This window comes from Garra rufa, chromosome 19 (genome assembly GCF_049309525.1).
Source record: "Garra rufa chromosome 19, GarRuf1.0, whole genome shotgun sequence".
In the NCBI taxonomy this organism is placed as follows: domain Eukaryota; kingdom Metazoa; phylum Chordata; class Actinopteri; order Cypriniformes; family Cyprinidae; genus Garra; species Garra rufa.
The window spans coordinates 5,732,677-5,760,586 of record NC_133379.1 but is presented as its reverse complement, the minus strand read 5'-3'; the positions used below and the strand labels follow the sequence as shown (position 1 = coordinate 5,760,586).

Sequence of the window (27,910 nt, the reverse complement as noted above, 5' to 3'; positions counted from 1 at the left end):
ATAAACATTGCAGAGCACATATGTGTTTTATTATATAGACCACTGGCGATATTATATTTAACAAATTACATTTTTGTATTTCAACATTACTCCAGCCTACTGCCTAGATAACTAAATAAAAATAAAAATAGGCTATGCAAGGTCATTGCCATTGTTTGCATTTTGAAATTAGCGTTCAAGATAGAGGGAAATACTTACATTTACTCCATTTTATGATATGAATGAATCAAAATGGTAGTCAAGCCCTTTCAGATATAATGACCTCATTGTGCAGATGGAGAGGAAGTTTAATCGCTGTCCTGTGATAAAAAAGAGAGGAAAAGTTGTTGTTCTGCGCCCTCTGGTGACTAGACTAGCTATTTCTTGACTCAGTTTTTACACTTACAGCTATTCATTCCACTGTTATTATCGTTAACTTTTCGTTACATTAAATTAAATCGAAAATTATACTATATAGACATTCATAAACGGAACAATTTTAGTAAAACTAAGTAAAATTAACCCTTGTGCGTCAAAACAAGTTACACATATGTGCAAAATAGACAAAAATGTCCATGTCCAAAAACGGTCATAAAAATATGATTTATTAATATTTTTCCACTTTCACTGATGTCGATTTTTTAACCAGCATCTGTTCTATCCATAGATACCAAATATTCATTAATTTCAGAATTGTAACCCTTTAAATGCTGGTTTGTTTACATAATGCCACAGTTTTTTTTTATGAAAATATTAAAAATAGCAGTTAATTTCCATATACTAAATGCTAAGCAGAATTTTTTTTCTTTGCCTATTAGATTCTTGGGTGTGTCACTGAAGAATAACAACATTAATTTTGAGGCATTTATATGTATTATGTAGTGTTAGATTTTTTTTATTTTTTTTTTTATTTGAATGGATGCAAAATTTGAAAAAAATAAAATAAAAAATGGCACAATCTAGTAAAAAATGGTAAAAATTTGAAGCCTTGCCAATACAATGAATGCCTATTAGCAAATATAGCATCATTTTATAGTCAAATGGTCCTGGGTTAAAAAATTGCAGTTTTAATAGGTTTCAATGTGGACATATTTTTCCTTAAGGTCCTGATTGTGATTTTTTTTTTTTTTTTTGTATTAAGGGTGAAATTGATTTTTTGAAGGAAATGAAATTTCAATAAAAATAAACACCTGAGCCAAAATTTATGCAGCTGGCATTAACACAGGCACACTTATAACAAAAAACTAAACTGAAATGGACAAAAATGTCCATAAGGTCGCACAAGGGTTAAAGTGAAAACAAAATATAAAAAGAATCTAAGTCGAAATATTAACAAAGTCTACAATAGCATATGAATAATACTAAAATAACACTGATTCATACAGAAACAAATTGAACTATGATTGCAATGTTTAAAAAAACTCCAAAAATAATTGTGACCCTGGACCACAAAACTAGTCATAAGTGGCATGGGTTTATTTGTAGCAGCTAAAAATACATTGCATGTGTCAAAATTTTTATTTTATGCCAAAACTCATTCATATGTAAAAATCATGTTCCATGAAGATATTTTGCAAATTTTCTACCTTAAATATATCAAAACTTAATTCTTGATTAGTAGTCAACTTTGCATTGCTACACTGTAAAAAAGATTTTACCAGTTTCAACTTAAGTTTAGCAGCTGCCTTAAAATGTTAAGTTAAATCAACTTAAGTCATTTAAACTCACAAGTTAAATTAACTAATTTTGATTGCAATAAGTTAAAATGACTTGTAGTTTTAAGCTGATTTAACTTAAAAACCTAAGGCAGCTGCTGAACTTACACTGTAAAAAGTTTTTACCAGTTTCAACTTAAAAACGTAAGTTCAGCAGCTGCCTTAAAATTGTAAGTTAAATCAACTTAAAACTACTATTCATTTCAACTCACGACAATAAAATTTGTTAAAATGACTTGTACTTTTAAGTTGATTTAACTTATGAGTTGAAATGACTTGTACTTTAAAGTTGATTTATCTTAAAATTTTAATGCAGTTGCTAAACTTAAGTTTTTAAGTTGAAACTGGTGAAAACTTTTTACAGTGTAGGTTTTTAAGTTAAATCTGGTGAAAACTTTTTACAGTGTAAGAACTTTATTTAGACAACTTTAAAAGGCAATTTTTCTCAATATTTAGATTTTGTTGAACCCTCAGAATCCAAAGTTTCAAATAGTTGTATCTCGTTAAATACTGTCCTATCCTAACGAAAGCTTATTTATTCAGCTTTCAGATTATGTAAAATTCTCAATTTCAGAAAACTTACCCTTATGACTGGTTTTGTGATCCAGGGTCACAATTAGGAAACAAACCGGAATACTAATTAATGTTAATACAGAAATAAACACCCATAAATGTCAAGAGGTCAAAATATTCTTTATTTCAAGCACAAACAGTTACAAGACGTAAAGTTACAGATGCATATGCAGATGCATCACTGTGATTGTAATGTTAAAGAATTTTAAAGGGGCACTCCAACACATTTCAATAGATACAATGCATTTAGTCAGCATATCACATATCAAAAATCTTTTCTTTGAACAGAGTATGGTTCTACAAGTCTAAGAGAAGATCGAGGTACATAAAAAATGTCTAAATATCCAAGCTTTTTGTAATGCTACAATCTACACTCTTGCCTGTTGGAACCTTTATTTTTAGGAGTGGCATCACAAACCATTCGTTCTTTGCCACTCTCTCGTCTTGCACGCCACTAACAATTGCAAAGTAATAAAGGTAAACCAAGAAAACTCCACACTCAAACATAGCAATGTCCCTTCAAGTGTCAGAGTCTTATGAAGAATAATACAGTGAAAAAACCCCACACTGTAAAAAGTTTTCACCAGATTCAACTTAAAAACCGAAGATCAGCAGCTGCCTTAAGTTTTTTAATTAAATCAGCGTAAAACTATAAGTTATTTTAACTTATTACAATAAAAATAAGTTGATTTAATTTGTGAATTTAAATGACTTAAGTTGATTTAACTTAAAATTTTAAGGCAGCTGCTAAACTTAAGTTTTCAAGTTGAAACTGGTGAAAACTTTTTACAGTGCACTTGATTCATGCAGATACTGTAGAAACATTCAGTGTACCATGACAAAAACATCCCAGCAGTTTCAGACTATAAAAACAGAAATGTTTATGGAGGCCCTATAGCTGCCAGAGTTCACTGAGCAGAGTTTTTATGTTTGTTACATGTTTTTGAAAAGGTGTTTAGATATAGGACAAAATTGACCATCTGACAGATTTAATTTTTCATAGAGTATAGCTGTGAGAATTTAGATTTAGCTTACAGCAACCACTGTTACCCCATGCGCTATCAATCACTTTAAAGCAGTATAACCCCTCACCAGCTTACATTACATATTAGTGGTCTACCAAAGCATCAGCCAGACCAATAAATAAGCAGATATTTGGCATTGGCTAATTACTGTGTTGGCGCCTCCTTGTGTCAGTTACAACATCTGACATATGACATATTTCTCTTGTTTGTGTTTGTCTTTTCTACAATTTCTAAATACACTACTGTGCAAAAGTTTGGGTTTAGTTTTATTATTATTATTTAAAATTAATACTTTTATTCAGCAAGGATGCATTACACTGATCAAATTGTGAAAACTTTTACAATGTTACAAAAACTGTTCTTTTAAACTTTCTATTATCAAAAAATTTGAAAAAAAAAAGAAAAAAAAAAAAAGATATAATATATGTTTCTTAAGGAACCTGGACCAAAAAAATAAGTCCGAAGGGTAAATTTTTCAAAATTGAGATTTATTCTTCCCATTGATGTATAGTTTGTTAGGACAATATTTGGCTAAGAAAGAATAATTTGAAATTCTGAATTCTGACGGTGCCGAAATATCAAAATGTTGAGAAAATTGCCTTTAAAGTTGTCCAAATTAAGTTCTTAGCAACTATATTACTAATCAAAAATTAAGTTTTGATATATTTACAGTAAAAATGTACAAAATATCTTCATGGAACATCATCTTTACTTAAAATCCAAATGATGCTGGCTAACTCTCTTGGTACTTAAACTGAGCAGCAACATATAAATACATATTTTTCTACTCATGTAATTTATTATTATTATTTTTTTTTTTTACATATTTATTTCAATTCCTTTCCTTTTTTTTTTTTTTATTAACTTTAATATTTTACTTTTGCCTCTGTCTTTTTATGTATTTCTTTTCTCAATGGGAAGTTATAGGATGTTACGGGAGGGAAGTGTTTTTGGGGTAGTATTAATAATAACACAGAAGGATAATTGTAAGATAAATGTTGCAATTTGTTGCGTTGATATTCCATGCAGAAAATCTAATAAAGAAATTTGAAATAAAATCCAAATGATTTTTGGCATTAAAGAAAAATCGATAATTTTGAACCATACAATGTATTTACCCGTGCCACTTAAGACTGCTTTTGTGGTCCAGGGTCACATATATAAATTATATTTGTAAAAATATTAAAATAAAAACAGTTGTTTTAAATTGTAATAATATTTCAGAATTTTACTCTATTTTTGATCAAATAAATGCATCCTTATTGAGACATTCAAAAGCATCAGAAAATATAATTTCTATATAGTGGGTTATTCTGCTCTCCATATACCTGCATGGATCATTGAAAATTGTGCATCGGTCGACCACTATGACATATATGCATATATTTTTTTTTTTACATAAAGCATCATCTCTGTGACATAACAATAAAAAAACAGACTAAATTTGCATAATTAATATACCCAAATGAAAAAGAAAACCAAGAAAACCAGCAATCACCTTAACATGACATGACAATGCTCAACTTTTATTCCAGTCAAGGTATATGATACTTGCAAATAATTTCTCTCCAAATATTTACATGCTTACAGTAGTGTTGACTAGAGGCTATTAAAGATTATAGAAGAGATGACTCAAAAATATAAAAATAACTCAGTAGTCACGTGGTATTGTAATAAACAAGATGCTTCTGAAAGATTTTGTGTCAGCTGTCATTAAAAGCTGTTTTAGTTCTTACTTCATACAGTGTTATCCAATTCCAAAGCACAAAAACTTAAAAGTCAGCACCACCATCACCAATAGGAGCCAGTGGGAAGAGGGCAGCATGCAGGGAGACAGGGAGGGAATGAGATTTGGAAGGGGAAAACAGAGAGGCCTCTAAATCTTCTTCCTGTTCATTCCTGTCAAAAAAAACAAAAAACAGTTCTTTACGGATTGGTAATAACAGAACACAAAGGGAGGTATTCACTAGACAGCTGCACAACATTTGTATGCTGTATCTTAGTGGGTAAAATTCCTATTTACTGATCAATTGATAACGATTTGAATTAATTCTGGGAATTCCCCCATCAGTGTTTATTATAGCTCAAGAATGTATGCCAGTTTTCATGATTTGTTTTGTATAGTAGTAGTTTTGATAGTATAGTTATACTACAGTTTCTAAATGATAAACTGTTGCTGGCAAACTTCTCTGACTTTCTTTGTAGTAAACCTTGAGTTTTAGCCCAGTCTGTCTTCATTCTAATGCGAATATGTGGAAACTCAGTGAATACAGACGCTCTGGCTTCCTTCCCAGAAAGTACGCCCCGCAAAGAGACTTTGAAAAATTGGTTCATCCTTTCTGAAAATATGACTACAAGATTTGTCAACTCAACACATTTTGTAAAGATGTTGTGGCACTGCTGGTGTCGATGGAAACATTCACTGGGCTGTAGAGCTGTAATGCTGAAACATACAGCAAATTATAACTGGTGCACGATCACTGCATCTTTGTTGTCAATCCTGCTGTATTGCATCATTTTGTTTATTCATCTTTTATTGTAAAATAATGAGGTCACTGGCAAAAAGTTAGTCGTGACCAGTTTAATGACATCATTATTTGTGCTCAGAATGACAGCCTCATTCATTTATGCTCAAGTAGAATTTAGCATTGGCCCTCTAGGCCAGAGAACGATCTATTATTAACTACTGAACAGTGTACTTCAGTGTTCTGTTCCCAGACAAACACATGCTTAAGATAAATGCTCTGGACAAGGTGTGAAATGATGGAAATGATGTGAAACTTCTAGTGCAACTAAAGCAAACAGTTACTTCATACTGTACTTTTTTTGCAGGAGACATACAGTTGAGGTCAAAAGTTTACATTCCCCTTTCAGAATCTGCAAAATGTTAATTATTTTACTAAAATAAGAGGGATCATATAAAATGCATGTTATTGTTTATTTAGTACTGACCTGAATAAGATATTTTACATAAAAGACGTTTACAAGAGAAAATAATAGTTGAATGTCGTGCAAAAGTTTACATATGCTTGATTCGTAATACTGTGTTGTTACCTGAATGATCCACATCTGTTTTTTTAGTTTTAGTTTTTTAGTTTAGTGATAGTTGTTCACGAGTCCCTTGTTTGTCCTAAAGAGTTAAACAGCCTGCTGTTCTTTAGAAACTGCTGAGCTGTTCTTCTTTGGTTTTTTCAGCATTTTTGTGTATTTGAACCCTTTACAACAATGACTGTATAATTTTGAGATCCATCTTCTCACACTGAGGACAACTGAGGGACTCATATGCAACTATTACAGAAGGTTCAAACACTCAATGATGCTCCAGATGGAAAAACAATGCAAACTTTTGAATTTGAAGATCAGGCTAAATTTAACTTATTTTGTCTTCTGGGAAACATGTAAGTATAATCTGAAGGGCAGTACTAAATTACAAAATATGGTATTAAGGCAATAAGACATGTACACATCTTCATTCTGTTCAAAAGTTTACACCACTGGCTCTTAATGTTACGATACGTGCTGGACTGACGAGACGAGAGACGAGGTAAACAATAAACATTAATATTTAATATAATCTTCAGATAAACAGGCTGGAACACTCAGGAACAGGCAAGATAATCCACACACTATACACAACATTTAACGACCGACATTGAACTCAGGAAACAAACAGACTTATAAAGACAGACTAATTGATAATACACAGGTGAGACAGATGACGGTGATTACACAAACGAGGACTAAACCAAATGATAACAAAATGACAGGGGGAAGATAAATGGGCAAAACCAAAGACATGAACAGACAGAACTGTGACATTACGCCCCCCTCCGGAAAGGCGCGTCCTCGCGCCGTGGAAAAAAGAAAAAACGAGAGGGGCGGAAAAAACAGGATACCAGAGTCAATGAAGGAGGGGGTTCCGGCGGAGGACGCGACCCCCGGAGGAGGACCAGAACAAAAGTCCAAGTGACAAACCAGACAGTCCAGAGGGGCGACGACGGAGGGAGGAGCCAGGGAGGACATGGGTGTGGCATAAGACAGGAGGAACCGACCCAGACCGCAGCCATGATGACGGCCCACTATGGAGCCGATGGAGGGAGGAACCATGGTGGACGAAGGCGTGCCGACTCCATGGGGCCGACCGACAGAGGCGGAGCAGATGGATAAGGAGCCCGAGGCGAAGATGGAGAGCCGATGATCCGGGGTGACGCCGAGGATCCGGAGGGCCAAGGTGGAGCAGGCTCTGGCGCCCGAGGCGGAGGCGGAGTCCCGGAGATCCGCGGCGGAGCCGGAGCGACAGAGGATGGAGGCTGTGCCCGCAGGAAGGAGGAGTCCCAAGGAGCCGGAGGAGCAGAGTCCTGAGGAGCCGATGGGGTGACGACTGACAAGGGAGGAGCCGGAAAGACGATGGAGCCCGGTGGAGCTGGTGGATCGACGGGCGACGATGAAGAGGAGGGCGTCGAGAGCAGTGGTGGAACCGCGGGGTTCGAAGGGCCGAGGCGGAGTCCAGGACTCGGAGGCTGGAGGCAGAGCTGAGGAATCCTCCAGCCGAGACGCCGATGGAAGCTGGCAGTCCCGCGGCGAGCCCACTGCACAGGTGGTGGGCTGAGGGTGAGCTGGGGGACTGACTGCTGACCTGGAAGACTTAGGGCGGCTGGGCGGAACCAGCGGGGACTCAGAACGGCTGGGCGGAACCAGCGGGGACTCAGGACGGCTGGGCGGAACCAGCGGGGACTCAGGACGGCTGGGCGGAACCAGCGGGGACTCAGGACGGCTGGGCGGAACCAGCGGGGACTCAGGACGGCTGGGCGGAACCAGCGGGGACTCAGGACGGCTGGGCGGAACCAGCGGGAACTCAGGACGGCTGGGCGGAACCAGCGGGGACCAGGCAGATTCAGACAGACGAGGGCGGGTGGGAGGGAAGTCTATGCAGGTCAGTGGCTCAGAGAAAAAGTCAACTAAGTCACATGAGTTGTCTTGGGCAAGATCCGAGAAGAAGTCTATTAAATCCCCAGAATTAGATCCAAGCTCACCCTCAGCGGTGGTGCAGTGGGCAGGGCTCTCTGTCGCCCTCTCTTGCTCCACGTGACAATCCACCGTCACGGATGTAGATGCCGGCTCTCGCACCTGGTCAGATGGGTCAGGCTCTGTCGCTCTCGGCTCTGGCACTCCATCTGCGGTGCGCTCAGGCTGTAACTCCGCATGTCGGGGTGATGTTTGGCTGGGTTCTGGGTCGTGAGTGGGGTTGACGTCCTCCTCGATGATGCCGACAGTCCAGGAAGATTGGCAGGACGCCAACACCCACTCGATGTAGTCCGGCAGGCTCTCTTGAGGACCCTCCCCGGATAGCAGCGCCTTGGTGGTGGAATTCAGTCCCAGGTGGTAGTAGATGCATAGGCTGCTATCCGGGAAGTGGGAATGTTCTGCCAGGGAGATGAACTCACGTGTATGGTCCTCAAGAGAGCGTTCCTCCTGCCTCAGGAGGATGAGACGAACAGTAGGGTCCATAATCGTTCAAACAATAAAAAACAAAACACTGAGGGAAAAAAGACGGAAAATAAACGCAGGGGAAAGTGCCGGGTAAACTTTTTCGGTCGGTCGTTCCTGTTACGATACGTGCTGGACTGACGAGACACGAGGTAAACAATAAACATTAATATTTAATATAATCTTCAAATAAACAGGCTGGAACACTCAGGAACAGGCAAGATAATCCACACACTATACACAACATTTAACGACCGACATTGAACTCAGGAAACAAACAGACTTATAAAGACAGACTAATTGATAATACACAGGTGAGACAGATGACGGTGATTACACAAACGAGGACTAAACCAAATGATAACAAAATGACAGGGGGAAGATAAATGGGCAAAACCAAAGACATGAACAGACAGAACTGTGACACTTAATGCATCATTTTTTCCATCTGAAGCATCAGTGAGTGTTTGAACCTTCCACATTTTGTATGATCCCTCTTATTTTGGTCAAATAATTAACATTTTGCAGATTCTGCAAGGTGTATGTAAACTTTTAAGCTCAATTGTATAATAAGTTATACAATGAATTTAGAATTTCGTTTTATTAGACCATTTGTGGTAAAAATGTTTGTGCTTACTGTATCTTTAAGTATATTCTTTGTATATTCCCTTCTTTTCTAAAAGCTTTTATTTTACATAAATAGGGGTCTAACGATTCGGTTCGATACAACAATTTTGTTGTTGTCAATTCAATCAACTGACGCACAGGCATTTACAAGCTATTTAAAGGTGAGGAAAAGATGGAAAACTCAAATGAACTGCCTCACCGTCAAAACCTTACCGGAGAAGTGTGTTTTTTGGGGGGAATGGGAGAGGCAGACATCACGTTGTCTGTTGCATCATTTGGGCTGCCTTGTTGAGCACAGTGGCACTGAGAACATTATATTTTAGACACTGTAAGCTCTGTTATTTTTTTTTTTAAATGTAATACAATTAGTCCAATGAATCGTTCAGTTTGTAATGTTTACCTAACCAAAAGCCTCATACCAATTGGTTCAATACGTATTACACCAACTATTACAGAAGGTTCAAATGCTCACTGATGCTTTAGAAGGAAAACAATGCATTAAGAGCCAGGGTGAAAACTTATGAATTTGAAGATCAGGGTAAAATTTAACTTATTTTGTTTTCTGGGAAACATGTTAATATCTTCAGTAGCTTCTGAAGGGCAGTACTAAATGAAAAAAAGGTATTTAGGCAATAAGACATGTACACATCGTCATTCTGTTCAAAAGTTTACACCCCAGGCTCTCAATGCATCGTTTTTCCTTCTGAAGCATCAGTCAGCGCTCAAACCTTCTGCATTTTGCATAATTCCTTCATTTTGGTAAAATAATTAACATTTTGCAGATTGTGCAAGGTGTATGTAAACTTTTGACCTCAACTGTATAATAAGTTATACAATGAATTTAGAATTTAGTTTTATTAGACCATTTGTAAAAATGTTTGTGCTTACTGTATCTTTAAAAGCTTTTATTTAATATAAATAGGGGTCTAATGGTTCAGTTTGGTTTGATACAACAGTTTTGTTGTTGTCAATTCAATCAACTGACGCCAAACTGACGCTAATGCGCACAGGCATTTACAAGCTATTTAAAGGCGAGGAAAAAAGGGAAACCCTACTGGAGAAGTGTGTTTTTTGGGGGCAATGGGAGAGGCAGACATCACGTTGTCTGTTACATCTTTGGGCTGCCTTGTTGAGCACAGTGTCACTGAGAACATTACATTTTGACACACTCTAAGTTCTGTTATTTTTTTTAATGTAATACGGTTAGGCCAACGAATCATTCGGTTTCTAATGCGTACCGAACCAAAAGCCTCGTACCGAATGGTTCAATACGAATACGTGTATTGCTACACCCCTACATATAAAGATAAATTATATGACCACGTTTGAACGACCAAGGTAACAGCCATTTCTACACGGCACAAAAAATGTGTCCATTTCTAAACAATTTCAAGTCTTACAATTTAGAAGGCTCGCGAGGAGACCCCTGTGCTCTCGATGACGACAGTCCTGTCCTCTTTAATGGGTGCTGTGTACTGGTAGTCATCACTCAGCAGACCCAGAAGAGGATACTGGTTCATATATCTGTTAATGATAAGAACAAGTTTACAATGACCATTAGGACTGAATTGCAGTTTAGTTTTCACATATGAAATAAAAATGCACACACCTCTTGGTAACAACAGTCCTTGTCGTACTGCTGGAGTTGTCAGTCTTCTGCTGTTTGAGTCGGCTGATTTCCTGAGAATGCAAGGTCAAAGGTTAGAATAAAGTGCTCAAGTAGGAAAGTAAAGAGGTATCTGTTCAAATTGTGCAATGAATTCACATTCTTCAAGAGTAATGAGGCTGAGGTAATGTAGAGCCGGAAGAAAACAAAAGAATGTGAACTATGATGCCAACTGCTGCTCCTTATGAGAACCTCTTTATTCACTGATTTCTTCAGAAACAGACTTCATGTTGTTTTCCTTAAACGTTAATACAGTCAGCTGAAAAAATATTAGTAAATATCTATTTTTTTCAACAACAATACAATAGTGTATAGAATGAATGACTGAATCAGTCTTTAACCTGGGTTTAATCTAGGTTTATCAGCTGCATCAAACTAGTATAAAAGTCTTTTTATGTTCATTTTTTCTTGCTTAACTGTTGCTCCATAACTTAAACGACAGAGTTAAGTCAGGGTTTAAATTTAAAATTGTTGCTGAGGCATTTCCAGAATGACAGACAGCATACGTCACATAACATGACAAAAAAGACTCAACTCATTGAGCTTTATGTTTTCCCAGAAGGCTTCCAAGCTGTCAAATTTAGCTTACTGATGACGGCCATAACTCAATGAAACATTGGGTAAATGTCACCCAGCCGCATCACATGGCAGAACTGAAGACAACTTTGCGTGCTGGTTAAAAACAACACTGACAAAGCATTTTATGTTTGTATAATAGTGTTGACGTACCTCCTCCTGGTGTTTGATGACACTTTCACGTTGTTCTAGTTTGGACAGGAGCTCAGAGATACGCATCTCCAAGCTGGAGTCAGAGGTGTGTATCGTGGTGGTGCGCTCGGTCTGGATCTTAATAAGCTGAGTCTAGAAAAGAATTATTCAAAAAAGTTTTTTGTTTTATTTAACAAGGATGCATTTAACTGAAAAGTTGAATAAATTGATTAAAAAAAACATTAAACATTTCAAATGCTATTCTTTTAAAGTTCTACCTATTCGTTAAAGATTCTTATAATACTGACAAAATGTTTCAAGGTTCAAAAAACATCGACAAAATAATTGTTATCTTAAATTGTAATATTATTTAGCAGTATTACAGTTTTATTGTAATGTTGCTTAGACAAATTCAGCCTTGGTGAGCATAAGAGATTTCCAAAGATCTTCCCAACCCCAAACCCCCCAAAGAATGAATTATGAAGGATCATCTGACACTGAAGACTGGAGTAATGATCACAGGAATAAATTATATTTGAAAATATAGAAAACAGTTATTTTAAATAGTAAAACTTTTGTGGTTTTTGTTGTACTTTCAATTAATTAAATGCAGGCTTGGTGAGCTGAAGAGTCTTCTTTAAAAAACATTAAAAATCTTACGGTTAATTTGACTGATTAACTATATTACTGAGTGAAATAGTTGGTCTATTTATTAAACATTTGAGTCTTTATAATATTAGTCTTGACACCATTTTATAAAAGCAATAAGCAACTTAAGGCTGTGTATTATACCAACTTTACCAAGTGAGTTTTGCCTAAAAAAACACCATCATCATTTAGTACTACATTCGAGTACAAATTCATTAACTTCTTTCCATTTTTTGTTTCCTCCTTATTTACTTATCACGTATTTACCCGCAGATTCTGGAGTTCTCTGTCCTTCTCCTCTCGTAGATCCCTCAGCATCTGTTCATACTCTCTGGCCAGCTCCTGTGTTTTGATTTGGACAGTGGAACTACTGCACTGCCCTGCCAACTGTGGAAGAGATACCCATGAATCCACACAAATAGAATTTACACAAGATATCATACAAGACTGCTAATTATCGCTTTATTTAACAATAATATTATGACATGTATAGCTCGATAAGCCACAGTCTACAAAATCACAAGAGTTTTATCTGAGCTGTGAGTTTGCAGTGTGAATTGAATGTGCTGAGCTTGAATGTTTATGAACCATCTTTCTCATGTTGCCTTTTCTGCACAGTTCACTGCACACTATGCAGTGACTGGTGTAGCCTGCTTCAGGAACCATTGACTCTGTGTTGATTTGTTGAAAAAGTTTAGTGAAACAGGCCAACAGAGTGCTGATGGATGTCACTCAATGAACCATCAATTTAATTCATATCTATCTGGAAATTAATGGAGAACTGTTCTTGTGAGTCATGTCATGTGTACAGTATAATAGTGTTTTTTTAATAGTTGTTCATTTAACAACATCCATGCATAATTAAATGTACTAGTTTGCCACAAGTTTTAAGCAGTAATTAAATAATAAAAAGTTTGAAAAAATTTAGAAAAACTGCATTTTTTTTATTTTAGTATGCTGCAAGTGTGCATAAATCCAAAGTAAATATCTGCATTCGCAAATGAGATTCATTTTGGTCACTTCCTGAACACATACAGAATACATTTTGAGATATGCCCACCTTCTTCCTGAGCAGCTCATTCTCCTGCTCCAGGGCCCTCTTGCTGCCCTCCAGTTCTTTAATGCGGAATTCTTTGCTGGGGTCTTTGCTCTGCATGTTCAGTACCTGACTTTCTAGAGCACGCTGAGAGTTATTACTTTCCTTTACAGCCGCCTGAGCAAAAAAAAAAAAGGATGTAAAGATCAAAGATGGATCATCATATAAAGTCATGATCTGAAAGTTACTGATATTGAATTTTTTGCAAAAGCAATAAACAGGTTTTATGGTGGCGCCCCCTACCTGCAGTTGTCTGTTGTGCTCACGCACGGTCTCAAGTAGTCTGTCGTATTGCAAAGCCTGATCTGCTTTGAAGCTCAGATCTCTCTCCAGCTCCTCCTTCTCACTCTCCAGACGCTGCGCAATAAAACACAGACAATAAATCCAAATGCAACCAACCCTGTGACTGTGCATGGTTAGGGTAGTAAAAAAAGGCTTATAGACTTTTTTAAAAGATAGAGTGCTTTTCATACGTTAAGTTTCAGGCAGTATGTTTCGTGCAAATTTGTTCTGCCAGCAAGGATGGACTGATAACTTTAAAAAACCCTGAACAAACTACAAAACTAAATATATAAATAATAACTTTTTTATTTTTTAAATTTGTAAGAAGAAATTAACAATGATCAAAATGCTGTGTAATGACCGTAATTATAGCTGCAAGATTAATAAAATAAAATTGAGAAATGTAAAGTGCACCATTGAGATTTTTTTCATGATCCAGTGTTTTCAGTGTCTCAGAGCAGCTTGGTTCACATAAATGCTGCTCCACATGAAATTATCTCTACAGCTGCTTTATATTTGGGTTGCTTATAACATGCGCCAACAATCTTGCCTTCTTGAAATGAGAAGCACTTATAAACTTGCAGCTGTCAGCCAAAGAGAAGCTTTAAAGGAGTAGTTCACTTCCAAAACAAAAATGTGTAGATAATTTACTCACCCCTTGTCATCTAATATGTTCATGTCTTTCTTTATTCAGCCGATAAGAAATTATGTTTCTTGAGGAAAACATTTGAAGCTTTCTCTCCATATAATGGACTTCAATGGTGCTCCCAAGTTTGAGATGAGACACGACGAGCATTTGAGGTTAAAAGGTATATAAATTGTCAATTGGTTTCGAAAATGACAGATTGTTTCGCTAAATAAAATCCATCTTCCTCGGCTGGGATCGTTTAGAGCCATTTGAAGCTGCATTTAAACTGTATTTTGCAAGTTCAAACTTTGGGGCACCATTGAAGTCCACTATATGAAGATAATTTCCTGAAAGATTTTCCTCAAGTAACATAATTTATTTACGACTGAAGAAAGAAAGACATGAACATCTTAGATGACAAAGGGGTGAGTATCTGTAAATTTTGTTCCAGAACTAATCCTTTAAGAGCGGTTTACATTTGTTTTGTAACATTATTGTTATCATTATTATTTTTTCTTAAATATTTTCAGAATCAGAATCAGAAAGAGCTTTATTGCCAAGCATGCTTGCGCATACAAAGAATTTGTTTTAGTGTTATTAGCTTCCAATACACAGAGACAACAACGCACAGACAATAAGAAAAATACACATACGTAAACATAAATAGACAAAAAAAATAAAATAAAAAAATAATAATTTGTAAAAAATAAATTGACAAATAAATAGGTGGTATGTACAGATGTGCTATAGTACAATTTCAATTGTAAAGCATATTACAATAGTAAAAGTTATTATTTAATTTAGTATTAGTAATAATATTTTAATTTTACAGCACCTTTATGAGCAGTAGTAGTATTTTATAGGCATACTGATATATCTTTTTAATGTTTTTTTATTAATATATATATATATATATATATATATATATATATATATATATATATATATATATAAAATATGACAGCAGAAGGCCAATCAGAATTGACCAATCACAAACAGTCAGATGTCATACATATATGCATATACAAGCATTCACAGCATTCAGTGTTCATCTGTGTTGCTCAGTCAGCAATCTGTAATATTTCAGGTTTCAAAAAAGACTGCATAAAAGCTATCTTATAAGTAATTAACTTCAGTTGATTATTTGAGATTTGAGATTATTTCAGTTGATTATGTGAATAATTAGTAAAAATTACAAACACAGACACTTACATAGTTACTGTAGTCTTTAGTAGCTGTTGGTCACACCATATTGACTTAGCAATTGAAAAGAAGTGCATGTATTTGCGGTGACTCAATGATGGTTTATTTTAACTGAGCAAAAGCTCTGTTAAAATAAAGGGGGACACCCCCTTGTAATGAAGAGGTTTGACTAATTCCGTAATTCCCATGAGTACAAATCTTAATCTTAATCTTAAACATATAATAATATTCTAGGGGATTGTGTGCTTCTAATTTTACAGCAACAGTTTTGACAGGGCCCTCTTCGAGTCTAACATGACAATGCCTCTGTGTATAAGGCAAAGTTCAAAAAGAAATTATTGATTCCGTCAGTGTGGAAGAACGACTGGTTTGGTCAGAAAGCAAAGTCCTAATCTCATCTGAACACCTCTGGTGTGACTTTAAATGCAGACCTTGAGCCAAAACCTCATTGCCAAACACCAATGACTTGTACATACACTATGGACAAAAGTATTGGGACACCCCTTCTTTAGAACAAAAAATGGCAACAAAGATGGAAACAACTCATGTATTAATAAATTGTATTTCCATCTCTGTTGCAACTGTTTTGGAAGTGTCAAAAATGACTGTACCCATAGTTACAAGTCATTGCTGTTTGGTGATGAGTTTTTGGCTCAAAGTCTGCATTTAAAGTCACTCCAGAGATGTTCAGCTGGGATTAGGACTTTGTTTTCTGCAGACCAGTCAAGTTCTTCCACACTGACTGAATCAATTTCTTTTTGAACCTTGCCTTATACACAGAGGCATTGTCATGTTAGAATAGAAAAGGGTCCTGTCAAAGCTGTTGCTATCAAATTAGAAGAACACAATCCCCTAGAATATGCTCAAACAGTAGGATTTGTACCCATGGAAATTACTACAGTAGTCAAACCTGTTCATTAGAACGGGGTGTCCCAATACTTTTGGCAATATAGTGTTCTTGTGACATGTCACGATAATCTGAATTTGCACAAGATGCCTATGGTTATAGTTGATATATGAAGTCTTGTGATTTTCCCATGTATGAATGAAAACATTTTGAAATTAAATAGTTTTTTTTTTGCAACAAAATGAAGCTAAGATAATATCGAAGGGCTGTTGTGTACCTGTTACATCATACCTTTGAATCTGTTTATACATGCTTCACACCTTGAAAAAGGTCAGCTGAAAGCTAGATTGTAAAACAAACGCACGCCCACGGGGAACAACCTGATGCGTTTCATCACCGTATCTATAGTGGAAAATGGGGACTGTTTCTACAGGGCCGGAGGCTTTTGGCTGATTTAGTGGTAGAATAATCATACTCACCCTGAGATCGTCCTGCATATGCACTAGCTCCTCACGCAGACTGCTGAACGTGGCCATCAACAGACGCATGGTTTTATCAGCCGTTATACGAGTCTAGATGAGACAAAGGCAGTTACTTTGTGTCTGTAACTACTTTCAGCATTTAAAATGTATTAACTGTAATATAATATAATATAATAGAATACAATTTTTTAATCAATTAAAAAACGTAATAATGATCACTTTTGATTTAGAAAAGCTTTAGGGGTTGTTCAAAAACACATAACTCAAATGACAAGTAATCTAAACTAACTAATAAAAGTTAATTGTGCACGTCTTTCAGTTTTATTATGTTGAACAACTTCAAAAACTCTCTGCGGATATCTACTTTTATCACATTCCCTTGTGAAATAAACAGAATAACTGTGAGGCTCCGTTGTGCCTGGAGGGACATGTGTTCCAGGAATGGCTCATAAACGAATAATCTACTGCAGTCAGGAGAGGCGTCTGAGGGTGGGGTGTTCTGAGAAGTGGGTGGGGCTGAATGGGAGTGGGCAGGGCAGACATTTATAATGTGCCCATATGCACTCACCTGCAGCAGGTAGCGAATTTGTTGCTTAGTCAGTTCAGACACTCCTTTAGGAATGAGACTCTCTATTTCTTCTTTTTCCACCTGCACACACACACATAGACAGGCAAACGTGTTTAACTTCAGTGCGTATACAGTATTCTTCAACAAAGAGCTGCAGCAACTTAAGTGATATTAATTTTTAAAAATGAAATCAATAAACATTTACAATACATGTAAGTGTAAACATTTTTATATTTAGAATGATTAACAATAAATATTATGTTTTTTGGGAAGTTGCATCACATGTCATTTTTACACTTTTTCTGCATATTGGTTGCATCACATGACTAAGGGCTTGTGTCCTGCAAAGTTTAGCTCCAACCCCAATTAGACACACCTGAACCAGCATATTTACGCTCTTACAAGGCATGCTAGAAACTTCCAGGTAGGTGTGCTGAGGCAACTTGGAGCTAAACTCTGCAGGACATCAGCCCTCCAGGCACCTTTGAATTAGATTCTGACAAGTTTAAGGAAAGGACGTGACGTAGGGGTGGGCGTTATGGCAAAAATATCATATCACGATTTTTTTCAGAAATATTACGATTCACGATTTTATCACGATTCTTTGTCATATTGGTTTTATTATTTTGCAACTAATTTCCCTATTTTAGAACCAAAGCCTTACAAGGTATCAAAATATAAAATAAAAAGAATGGCAGATGTTTAGGCTAAATTGGATGAAGATAAAAATTGTTATGAAAAAAAATAAGAACAAAGATAGACTACATGTTACAAATACACATAATATACAAATAAAACAAACTTTAATTTTCAGGTACAGTAGGTGTATTTTAGGTTTGAGACACCATTTAAAGGTTGTATCAGCGATTTCTAGCCTGAAACATAAAGTGTTAAATTCAGCTGACCTTTCTTCACGATCCGCTCGCTGCCTGCCCCATAAATTGTCTGTGAAAAAACCGCGTCTCTCTGGTCAGCCTAGGGTCCGAGATATGCCAAAAAAACAATCGGCACTTGGGCACTACCAACCTTTCCACACATAAACAAACAGTGTTCCAACCAATCAGCGTCAGGGGTTTGGTGTTGTGGACTTTCGCTCCGCCTCCCTCACATCCCTGCACCAGTAGGAAAGTCCACAACACCAAACCCCTGACGCTGATTGGTTGGAACACTGTTTGTTTATCTGTGGAATAGTTGATAGCGCCGATTGTTTTTTTGGCATATCTCGGACCCTAGGCTGACCAGAGAGACGCGTTTTTTTCACAGACAATTTATGGGGCAGGCAGCGAGCGGATCGTGAAGAAAGGTCAGCTGAAATTGACACTTTATGTTTTAGGCTAGAAATCGCTGATACAACCTTTAAGTAATTTTATGGTGAACTGTCCCTTTAATGACAATCGGCAACATGTTTAGTTCTGTCACTTTAAGAGCTGCAGACGCGTGTCCGTTTTTCTCTTAGCTGTTTACTTTCACTTTAGACATAACCAACTGTGTTTATATATAATCCTTGTGTGGTTTTGACAGTATTAGCGAACCAGACGCCAAAGATAGCTTAGTTTAGTAATCAGGCCCTTACTATTTTTTTTATATGCAAATATACAATAAACTTGTATACTATAAAAAAAAGAGAATGACTATTATTATGACTATTATTCACAAAAATAATATAATAATAAATAAACCAATAACCATAAATAATAAAGGATTATGCACTACGGTTTATATTATTAAGAATTTCATTTTAATAACTCTTCTTTCTTTAATATGATATTAGTTCTAGACAGTTCTAGCACCCTGATCATTTTTACTTCATGCCCAAACAAAAATAAGAAAATGAAATAAATTTGAAAAAGTTAGAAAAGTTACTGTGTGTTTGAATTGCATTTTAAAAATATTTTTGAACAAATATATGCAAAAAATGCAAAGGTGACATGTGAAAGTGGGAATAGGAATAGTTCATCCAAAAATGAAAATTTTGTCATTAATTACTCACCCTCATGTCATTCCAAACCCAACCTTCATTCATCTTCGGAACACAAAGTAAGATATTTTTGATTAAATCTGAGAGCTTTTTGACCCTGCATAGACAGCAATGCAACTGACATGTTTAAGGCCCAGAAAAGTATTAAGGACATCATTAAAATACTCCATGTGACATCAGTGGTTCAACTGCTAAAATGTTATGAAGCTACAAGAATACTTTTTGTGTGCAAAGAAAACAAAAATGCCTTCATTCAACGATTTCTTCTCTTCTGTGTCAGTCTTCGCCACACATTCATCAGAGTATCACAATGCAGTCGTTATTGTTGTTTTTCGTTATTTTATTACGCTCGATCCACTGATGTAATATGGACTATTTTATTGATGTCCTTACTACCTTTCTAGGCCTTGAACCTTTCAGTTGCAGTGCTGTTTATGCAAGGTCAGAAAGTTCTCGGATTTAATCAAAAATATCTTAATTTGTGTTTTGAAGATGAACATTGGTCTTGCAGGTTTGGAATGACATAAGGGTTAGTAATTTATGACAGATTTTTTATTTGTGGGTGAACTATGCCTTTAAGGTTTAGAATTAATCAACTGAAACTTGAAATCCTTCATGCAACATGGAAAACTTTCAGGCAGCTCCACAGTAATTGAGCAATTTGCCACTCCCTACCTTGTAGTCAATGGTGGGGTCCAGAAGGTGTTTCCTGCAGAGACAAAGAACAATATGAATGAGTCAAAAAATAAAAGAAAGCCTTAAAGCAGAGGCGTCCAGAAGTGTTGCTGTTCTCACAATCAATTCCAAGGTGTAAAATACATAAACTCTTAACTCGTCATGAATCACTAGATTGAGTGATTGAACTCTTAAGACTGTTTTGGCCAAGATGTAGAGGTTTCAGGTTTTTGTCAGTCTAATGAGTCATTTGAGAAAGTGGCTGCAGATTGAGTAAACAGATGAGATTTCCTTTCAGATAATGGTCTATAATAAGTTTTCTAAATAAGTGTCAAGTCGTCAATCATCTAGATTGACAATCTCCATTAAAACACACAAAGGGGAAGTCGCTAAGAATGCAATTTGCTCAGCACAACTGCCTCTTCATTGTAATAGAGGATGCCATTTTATTAATTAGCTTGTGAAAATGTATTTATGTATTATGAAATGAAAAACTTTTTTGTTAAAAAAGCATTACAATTCAGGATGTGCTAGACTGTTAATAATAAATAAAGAGAAGCGCCTCACCTTCCGCGGATCTTGGCCACATGTTCAGAGATGCAGGTGTGAATATCTGAGTTCTTGCGGTAAACCTCAGCAAGAAGCTCGCCAAAGAAGCGGTTGTCCATCTTGGCGATCGGTTCCACATCGAAAATCTCAGTCTTACTATCAGAGAGGCCATTCTTTATTTCTCTCAGGTCCACAATTTCCTCTCGAATGCTTGAAGTCTCCAACTCAACTGACTGAAAAAAGGCATAAGAAATGTGAAAACATGATATTTTGAGTGGGAGTGTAAAACTTTAGTTGAGTTACAAAACATGCCATGTTTGTATGTTTGCCAACAAAGCAAACAAATCAGATACAGGATTATCCCTGTTTTTCCTTGAAACATGCAAAATGTGATTCTTACATAACAGCTAGTACGTCAAAATGGAGGAAACTTCACAAGAAGTCAACAATCTCTCTCTATGTATGCTTAGAAATGAGGGTTAACTTTTTCAAGTACGTGTTAAATTCTTTACACTAGACTGTGAGCGAAAGACACCAGCCAGTACCCCCCTTGAAGAGCAGTAAGTCAAACGCCACACCCCTGCATATCGATCCCAATCAGACAATTCTGAGTGACTTATCTAACAGCACTCTTTAAACCAGCAAACAAAACTACATGCCGTGAACTGAGTGGACCATAAATACTTAAGGCCTCTGGGGAGTGGCAAAAAAACTGGCGCATACAGCTACTTAAGCTGTTGATGGAAGGGTCTTTATGCAAATTTTGCATTCCACACATTGTCATCTGCTAAAAAGCATTAGTAGCAGTGGAGATGCACAATATGATTGGCCAGTACAAGCATTTTTTAAATAATCTGCATTGCTCTGATTTTTCAATGTCAACTCAAATTTATTTGTATAGTGCTTTTTACAATACACAATGTTCAAAAGTATAAAATGTGGAAGTATACAGTATGTAGGTGGATAAAGTTAGAGATACTTTAAATATCCAACCCAACTTTATATGTGACCCTGGACCACAAAACCAGTCGTAAGTAGCACAGGTATTTTTGAAACAATTGTAAAGGTCAAAATCGATTTTTTTTCTTGTATGCCAAAAATCATAGGATATTAAGTAAAGATCATGTTCCATCAAAATATTTTGTAAATTTCCTACTGTAAATATATCAAAACTTAATTTTCGATTAGTAATATGCATTGCTAAGAACTTCATTTGGACAACTTTAAAGGCGATTTTCTCAATATTTAGATTTTTATTGCACCCTCAGATTCCAAATTTTCAAATAGTTGTATCTCAGCCAAATATTGTCCTATCCTAACAAACAAAAACATCAATGGAAAGCTTATTTATTCAGGTTTCAGATGTACGGAGGTAATCTCAATTTCAAAAAAGTTGACCCTTATGACTGGTTTTGTGGTCCATGTTCAGATATAAAAAGTTGAATGGTAATATAGCTCTTTTAAAGGCAGAGTTCAAAACATTTTTTCTGTTATGCTGGTTGAAAGTCTCATCACATCCTGATAACAATCACTAAGTTAAGTGGTCTTATATATGGTATGTACAGTATCTCACAAAAGTGAGTACAGCGCAGCCCTCACATTTCAGCAACCATTTTAGTGTATCTTCTCAAGGGACAATACTATAGAAATCAAACTTGGATATATTTTAGAGTATGTGCAGCTTATAGCAGTATGGATTTATTGTCCCCTGAAAATTACCCAACATATAGCCATTATTGTCAAAATAGCTGGCAACAAAAGTGAGTACTTGTTCAAAGTGTCAATATATTGTGTTAGCCCCATTGTTATATGGCACTGCCTTAATCATCCTGGGCATGGAATTGACCAGAGCTGCGGTTGCTGGGACCCTCTTCCACTCCTCATGGAGCTGCTGGATGTTAGACACATGGTGCTTACATACTTAGCCATCTCATCACCTAGACCTTCAGCTTCCTCAGCAAGGCAGTTGTCATCTTGGTGGTGTGTTTGCGATCGTTATCATGTTGGAAAACTGCCGTTCGGCCTACCAGAAGCACTCATGCAGCCCCAGACCATGATGCTACCACCACCATGCTTGACTGTAGGCAAGACACAACTTTCCTGGTACTCCTCACCAGGGCATCGACACACGTGCTGGACACCATCTGAGTCAAACAAGTTTATCTTATAGTCTCATTAGACCACAGGGCATGGTTCCAGTAATTCATGCTCTTGGACAGGTTGTCTTCAGCAAACTGTTTGCAGGCTTTTTTGTGAGCCAGCTTCAGATGAGGCTTCCTTCTGGGATGACGGCTATGCAAACCAACTTGTTGCAGTGTACGACGTATGGTATGAGCACTGACAAGCTGACCTTCTACTTCTGCAACCTTTAAAGCAATGCTGGCAGGACTCATGCGTCTGTTTTTTGAAGCCAGGTTCTGCACCTGATGCACAGAACGAGTGCTCAACTTTGTTGATCAACCCTTGCATGGCCTGTTCCGAATGGAACCCATCTTGGAAAACCTCTGTATGACCCTGACCACTGTAGTGTAACTTGGTTTCAGGGTGTTACTGAACCTCTAATAGCCTTTGCCATCAACAGAGAGCAACAATTCTAATTCTGAAATGGTTGTCTCAAAATGGTTACACAACATACTACTGTTATCAGTTAGGGTGTACTCACTTTTGTTGCCAGCTATTTAGACAATAATGGCTATATGTTGAGTTATTTTCAGAGGACAGTAAATCTATACTGCTATACAAGGTGCACATTGACTACTCTAAAGTATATCCAAGTTTCATTTCTACAGTTATTGTCCCTTGAGAAGATATACAGTACTTAAATGGTTGCTAGAATGTGAGGGGTGTACTCACTTTTGTGAGATACTGTATATAGTCTGTGGAAGGTGTAGGACCATAAATGGTTTGTTTGATCATCTGAGGAATACGACAGGCTGTCCTACCTACCTGTCAACATATGTATTTGCAATACAACATATCGTCACCTTAGAATTATAAGGTTCTATCTGACATTTTTGTCAAAATTGAGTTATTCACATATTCTTATTCTGTGACAACTTATTTACATTATTTGATGTTTCTTTTGTAAGCTGTGTACATTTTGGGCCTTTTTTAGACAACTAAAATGGTTCTATCTACAGAAGTCTATGGAATGCAAAAACTTTGAAGCTCAATATCTCAAAAGTGCTCCGAATGCAGATAGAACCTTATAATTCTAAGGTGACGATATGTATTTGTTCGCAAAGACATGATACTTCATCAGCATGTTCCATTACGCAATGGCAGACTGAGTGAGAATGGAAGGTGATATTATTGTAATATTATGCGCTTTGTACTGTTTTTGTGATGGTGAATGAGACATGAGGTAATCTAACAGTGTTGCATTCCAACATTCCACCAATCTTATCGTATTGCTGGTTAGCCTCTGGTCTAACTGTGTGCGTTCATGTTTTTTGGAGAAGGCTTATGCTTTCAAAGCTGAAATCGCCTACCCTACCTTTTAAAATGAGATAATAGATAAAACTGTAAGATTCTGTGTAGGTAGTTCAATAATTACTAGCAGTTTCATCCACAGTTAATGGCGTTACAAACTGATTGATGTTTTTACATTCAAAAAGCATTAGCAGTGTTTAGATAGTATTTAAAATGATTTATGGCATGACATTGAATGCAACGCACAGAGCAACAGTTCTGTCAGTCCTCCAGAAACATCCAAAACCTGAGGTGTGTCGGAGTGGTTAGGCTGGATTCCATTGATTCGTGGGAGAGAATAACACATGGAGGGTTCACTCTCAGGGTCTAGTTTCATCCAGAATTACAAATGAACCCTAGTAAACAAGTAATAGATTTGAAATGCATTTATTTTATACTAAGTATAGTTCAAGTCTATTTACATATTTACAACAAATCACTCGAGACTTACTGATATAAAAACTGTAATACTACTTGTGCACAATGCAGGTTTCTTAATATTAAGTCTAAAATATGTTTTAATGTTACTACTGATGAGGATTGTATGATCTTTAAAGAATATTGGTCTTTAAATGCAAAATATTTAGCCTAATGTACCTAAAGTATACTTGCAATAGTTCCACATTAGTGCAGTACTTTAGTATGTCTTTAGTTGGACTTCAGCACTACTTCCAAACATTTAAAGGGCATTAAATACAAAATGAGCAGACTTTAAATATACCAGTTTAGTACACTAAAAGTACAATTGCAGGGTATTTTTTTATTAAGTACAATATGTAAGTGTATTTGTAGCATACTTTGCATGAAATACATATATTTTAAATACAGGTACTGATCAGGTACTGATCAATTTTGAGATTTTGGGCTTTTTGGCTTTTCTGTTGTTTCAGACTAGAAGAAATAAAACATCCAAAATACACTTTTTGAGTGTAATATGAATGCACGCAAAATATGTGTAAATGTACGCAAAATATTGCATATTTAATTAAATAATGTCTCATTTTTGCATTGGTAAACATTTATAAAAACATGTAACACAACCCTAGTAAAAAAGTTATAGATTTAAAATGCATTTATTTTATACTAAGTATAGCTCAAGTCTATCAACATATTTACTAACATTCCGCTCAAGACTTACTGATATAAAAATTTTAATTAAACTTGATTTGGATTGCTACTTTTCTTAATATTAAGGCTAAAATATGTTTTAATGTCACTGTTGATAAGGAGTGTATGATCTTTACATACTTTGCATTTAAAGACTTAAAGACAATATTATGAGGATACTTAAAGTATAAAAGTTCCACTTTAGCGCAATCAAATATACTTAAGTATATCTTTAGCAGGACTTTAGCACTACTTCCATTCCACAAAATTACAAGTACAAAATCAGTTGTGCCAATTTAGCAGACTATTTTTTATTAAGGAGACACCTTTTTTCATGCACTTGTCAAGTTTGAGATTTTGGGCTTTTTGGTGTTTCATATTGTTTTTTCAGACACCCAAAAGACACTTCTTTTATAGCACTTTATCTATTTGTGTCAACAGATTTCAATTACAATTCATTTTTTCAAAGGCCGTTTTCTCAAAATAAGTTTTTTTCTCCAACACTGAGCCAGAAATCTCTACTTTAGTAACACTTACACACACCAAACATTACATTTTTATTCCTGTCTATATCCTGAAGGTTTTTACAGAGGGATTTGTTTATATATGATTTGCTTGATTTTATACAACATTTTATTCCCCAAAAAATGGGAAAAAAATAGTGTTTCCTGTCTGTTCTAATTTTTTTTCTGAATTATGTCGCAACGAAATGAGATACCCAAAATTCCCTCTGTAAAAACATTTGACTCTAATATGTCAAAAAAATTTAACAAGAATTTTGAAACTGACTTAATCCAGTGTTTTGAATTTTGTACTAGAATTGTATGCTAATTAGCGCATATACTTAAACCTAACATTTGAGTAAACGTGTAATACAAAATTTTTTTGCAATTATCAATGTAACCAATTAACTGCGTAAGTAAGGTGATAACTATTAGTTATTTTTTTTTACCCTATTCACCTGCAGTGTCTCGCCTTAAGTACATAACATGTAAATGTATTTGTAGTATACTTAACATGAAATAAATGTATTTTAAATACATTTTAGTATTATTTTACTATTTGTTGCATCAATTGCAGTCAGTACATTTGTGAATGTAATTTTCGCATTTTCACAATTAAGTAAATTATATAAAATAAATTTATTTTTGGTTGAAATATTACTAGGTAACCTACAGGAACAAAAAGAAAAAAAACATCAAAACCTATGCATTTAAAAAAAAAAAACACCAGTGCATACAATCTAAACATTTCATTAGCTTGTTTCCTGGGATTCAAACTTGTGTCCTTATTGTTGCTAGTGCCACGCTCTACCAGACAAGTAACTGGAGCATGTGTCCTACAAATGTCTCTGTTCAGTCACAGTAAAAAGTACTTTTTTAACAGTGCAGCAGCAGCACTATTGGAAAAAGAAACTTGTCCAGGTGTTTGCAGGCGTTAACATCTGTTTAGAGAGCTCTCACAAAAAAGGCAAGTGTATTTGACAGCGGGTGTGTCAGTCCTTGAGTCCTTGAGAACATTCCACACATTCTGTGGCAGAAAGACCAGCAGTGACGGTGTTAACTGGGTGTGTGTGTGTGTGAGGACTAACTATTGAGACCGCTGTGCCGAAACCGGTTTGAAGCTGCAACAACAAAGAGCCGAGCTTGTTAACAGTTGCGCATACTACTAAACTTGTGACTTTTACAGAATTAGCTGTGCATGAGTAAATGCAGAGTTGTGTGAATTAAAGATTGTGTCTGGGTGTGTTCTCACAAGATTAGAGAGATAAGAAATTATCAATGATTTAAATGTACTTTGGACATTAGTTACTTTTAGCGTCTGACAAGTCGCAGCAGGTTCTGCATACAGCAAGCAAGCGCACATAATTGAGTTTAGTCCTTCTAGATTTTAGTAGCATTATTAGAATTCAAGTTCCACAAATTCCCACTTATCCATACTGAATAAGAGTGCGCATTAAAAAATTAAATATAATTTTGTGTTATGTCATGAGACAATGCACAGAAGATTCTGGGAGTAACTGCAGATCACCTGAACTCTCTCTTATATGCAAATATCATTCGGTTGTGATGTCGTAACCTCCATTCCCACAGCAGCATTGAGTAACTCTGCACAGGAATGCGCAGGAAGTACTTCATCGAGTTGTAAACCGTAATCCTTACTTAAGCATTAGAGCAGATCCATACAAATGACTTGTATATATCCCACCATGTTAATACGTTTTGGCCTTTAAATCAGCTGTAGGGGTTTTAACTTTAAAAATGAGCAGCATGAAATTATAATTAGGGTTGTCATTTGATTAATAATTTTTCTCAAATTATTATATATGTACAGTCCAAGACTGAGTGCAAGTCAGTTCACACAAAACACATTCTTGTGTTCTTGTTTTTCAAATGCTGGATAAATTTTAGTTTTTAGTTCTGGAAATATACATACAATTGAGCGGACAAAATTGTGTATATTTTTCTCATCTAATAACTACCCAGAAAGATTTAAGTATTCCTTTACTCTAATGTAAACATATAGCTGCACAAAGAGCTATATCTTATCTGATCTTTTGATAAGCATATTTGCCTGAATTATGAGAAGACGCTGT

General features: G+C 36.0%; 1 protein-coding gene across 1 annotated transcript in view; it reads right to left on the bottom strand.

Annotated features, from left to right (window-relative positions):
- Positions 1-2,368: 2,368 nt before the first annotated feature.
- Positions 2,369-27,910, bottom strand: part of pof1b (POF1B actin binding protein) — a 30,714-nt gene continuing 5,172 nt past the window's right edge. The window contains exons 3-13 of the mRNA XM_073824428.1: positions 20,755-20,969; positions 20,188-20,221; positions 17,535-17,615; positions 16,964-17,056; positions 13,768-13,881; positions 13,489-13,641; positions 12,696-12,815; positions 11,802-11,933; positions 11,016-11,086; positions 10,807-10,930; positions 2,369-5,191 (exon numbers count right to left, since the gene is read on the bottom strand). Coding sequence (XP_073680529.1) covers positions 10,810-10,930; positions 11,016-11,086; positions 11,802-11,933; positions 12,696-12,815; positions 13,489-13,641; positions 13,768-13,881; positions 16,964-17,056; positions 17,535-17,615; positions 20,188-20,221; positions 20,755-20,969 — 1,134 coding nt within the window. The 3' untranslated portion in view covers positions 2,369-5,191; positions 10,807-10,809. The remainder of the gene's footprint in view (positions 5,192-10,806; positions 10,931-11,015; positions 11,087-11,801; positions 11,934-12,695; positions 12,816-13,488; positions 13,642-13,767; positions 13,882-16,963; positions 17,057-17,534; positions 17,616-20,187; positions 20,222-20,754; positions 20,970-27,910) is intronic.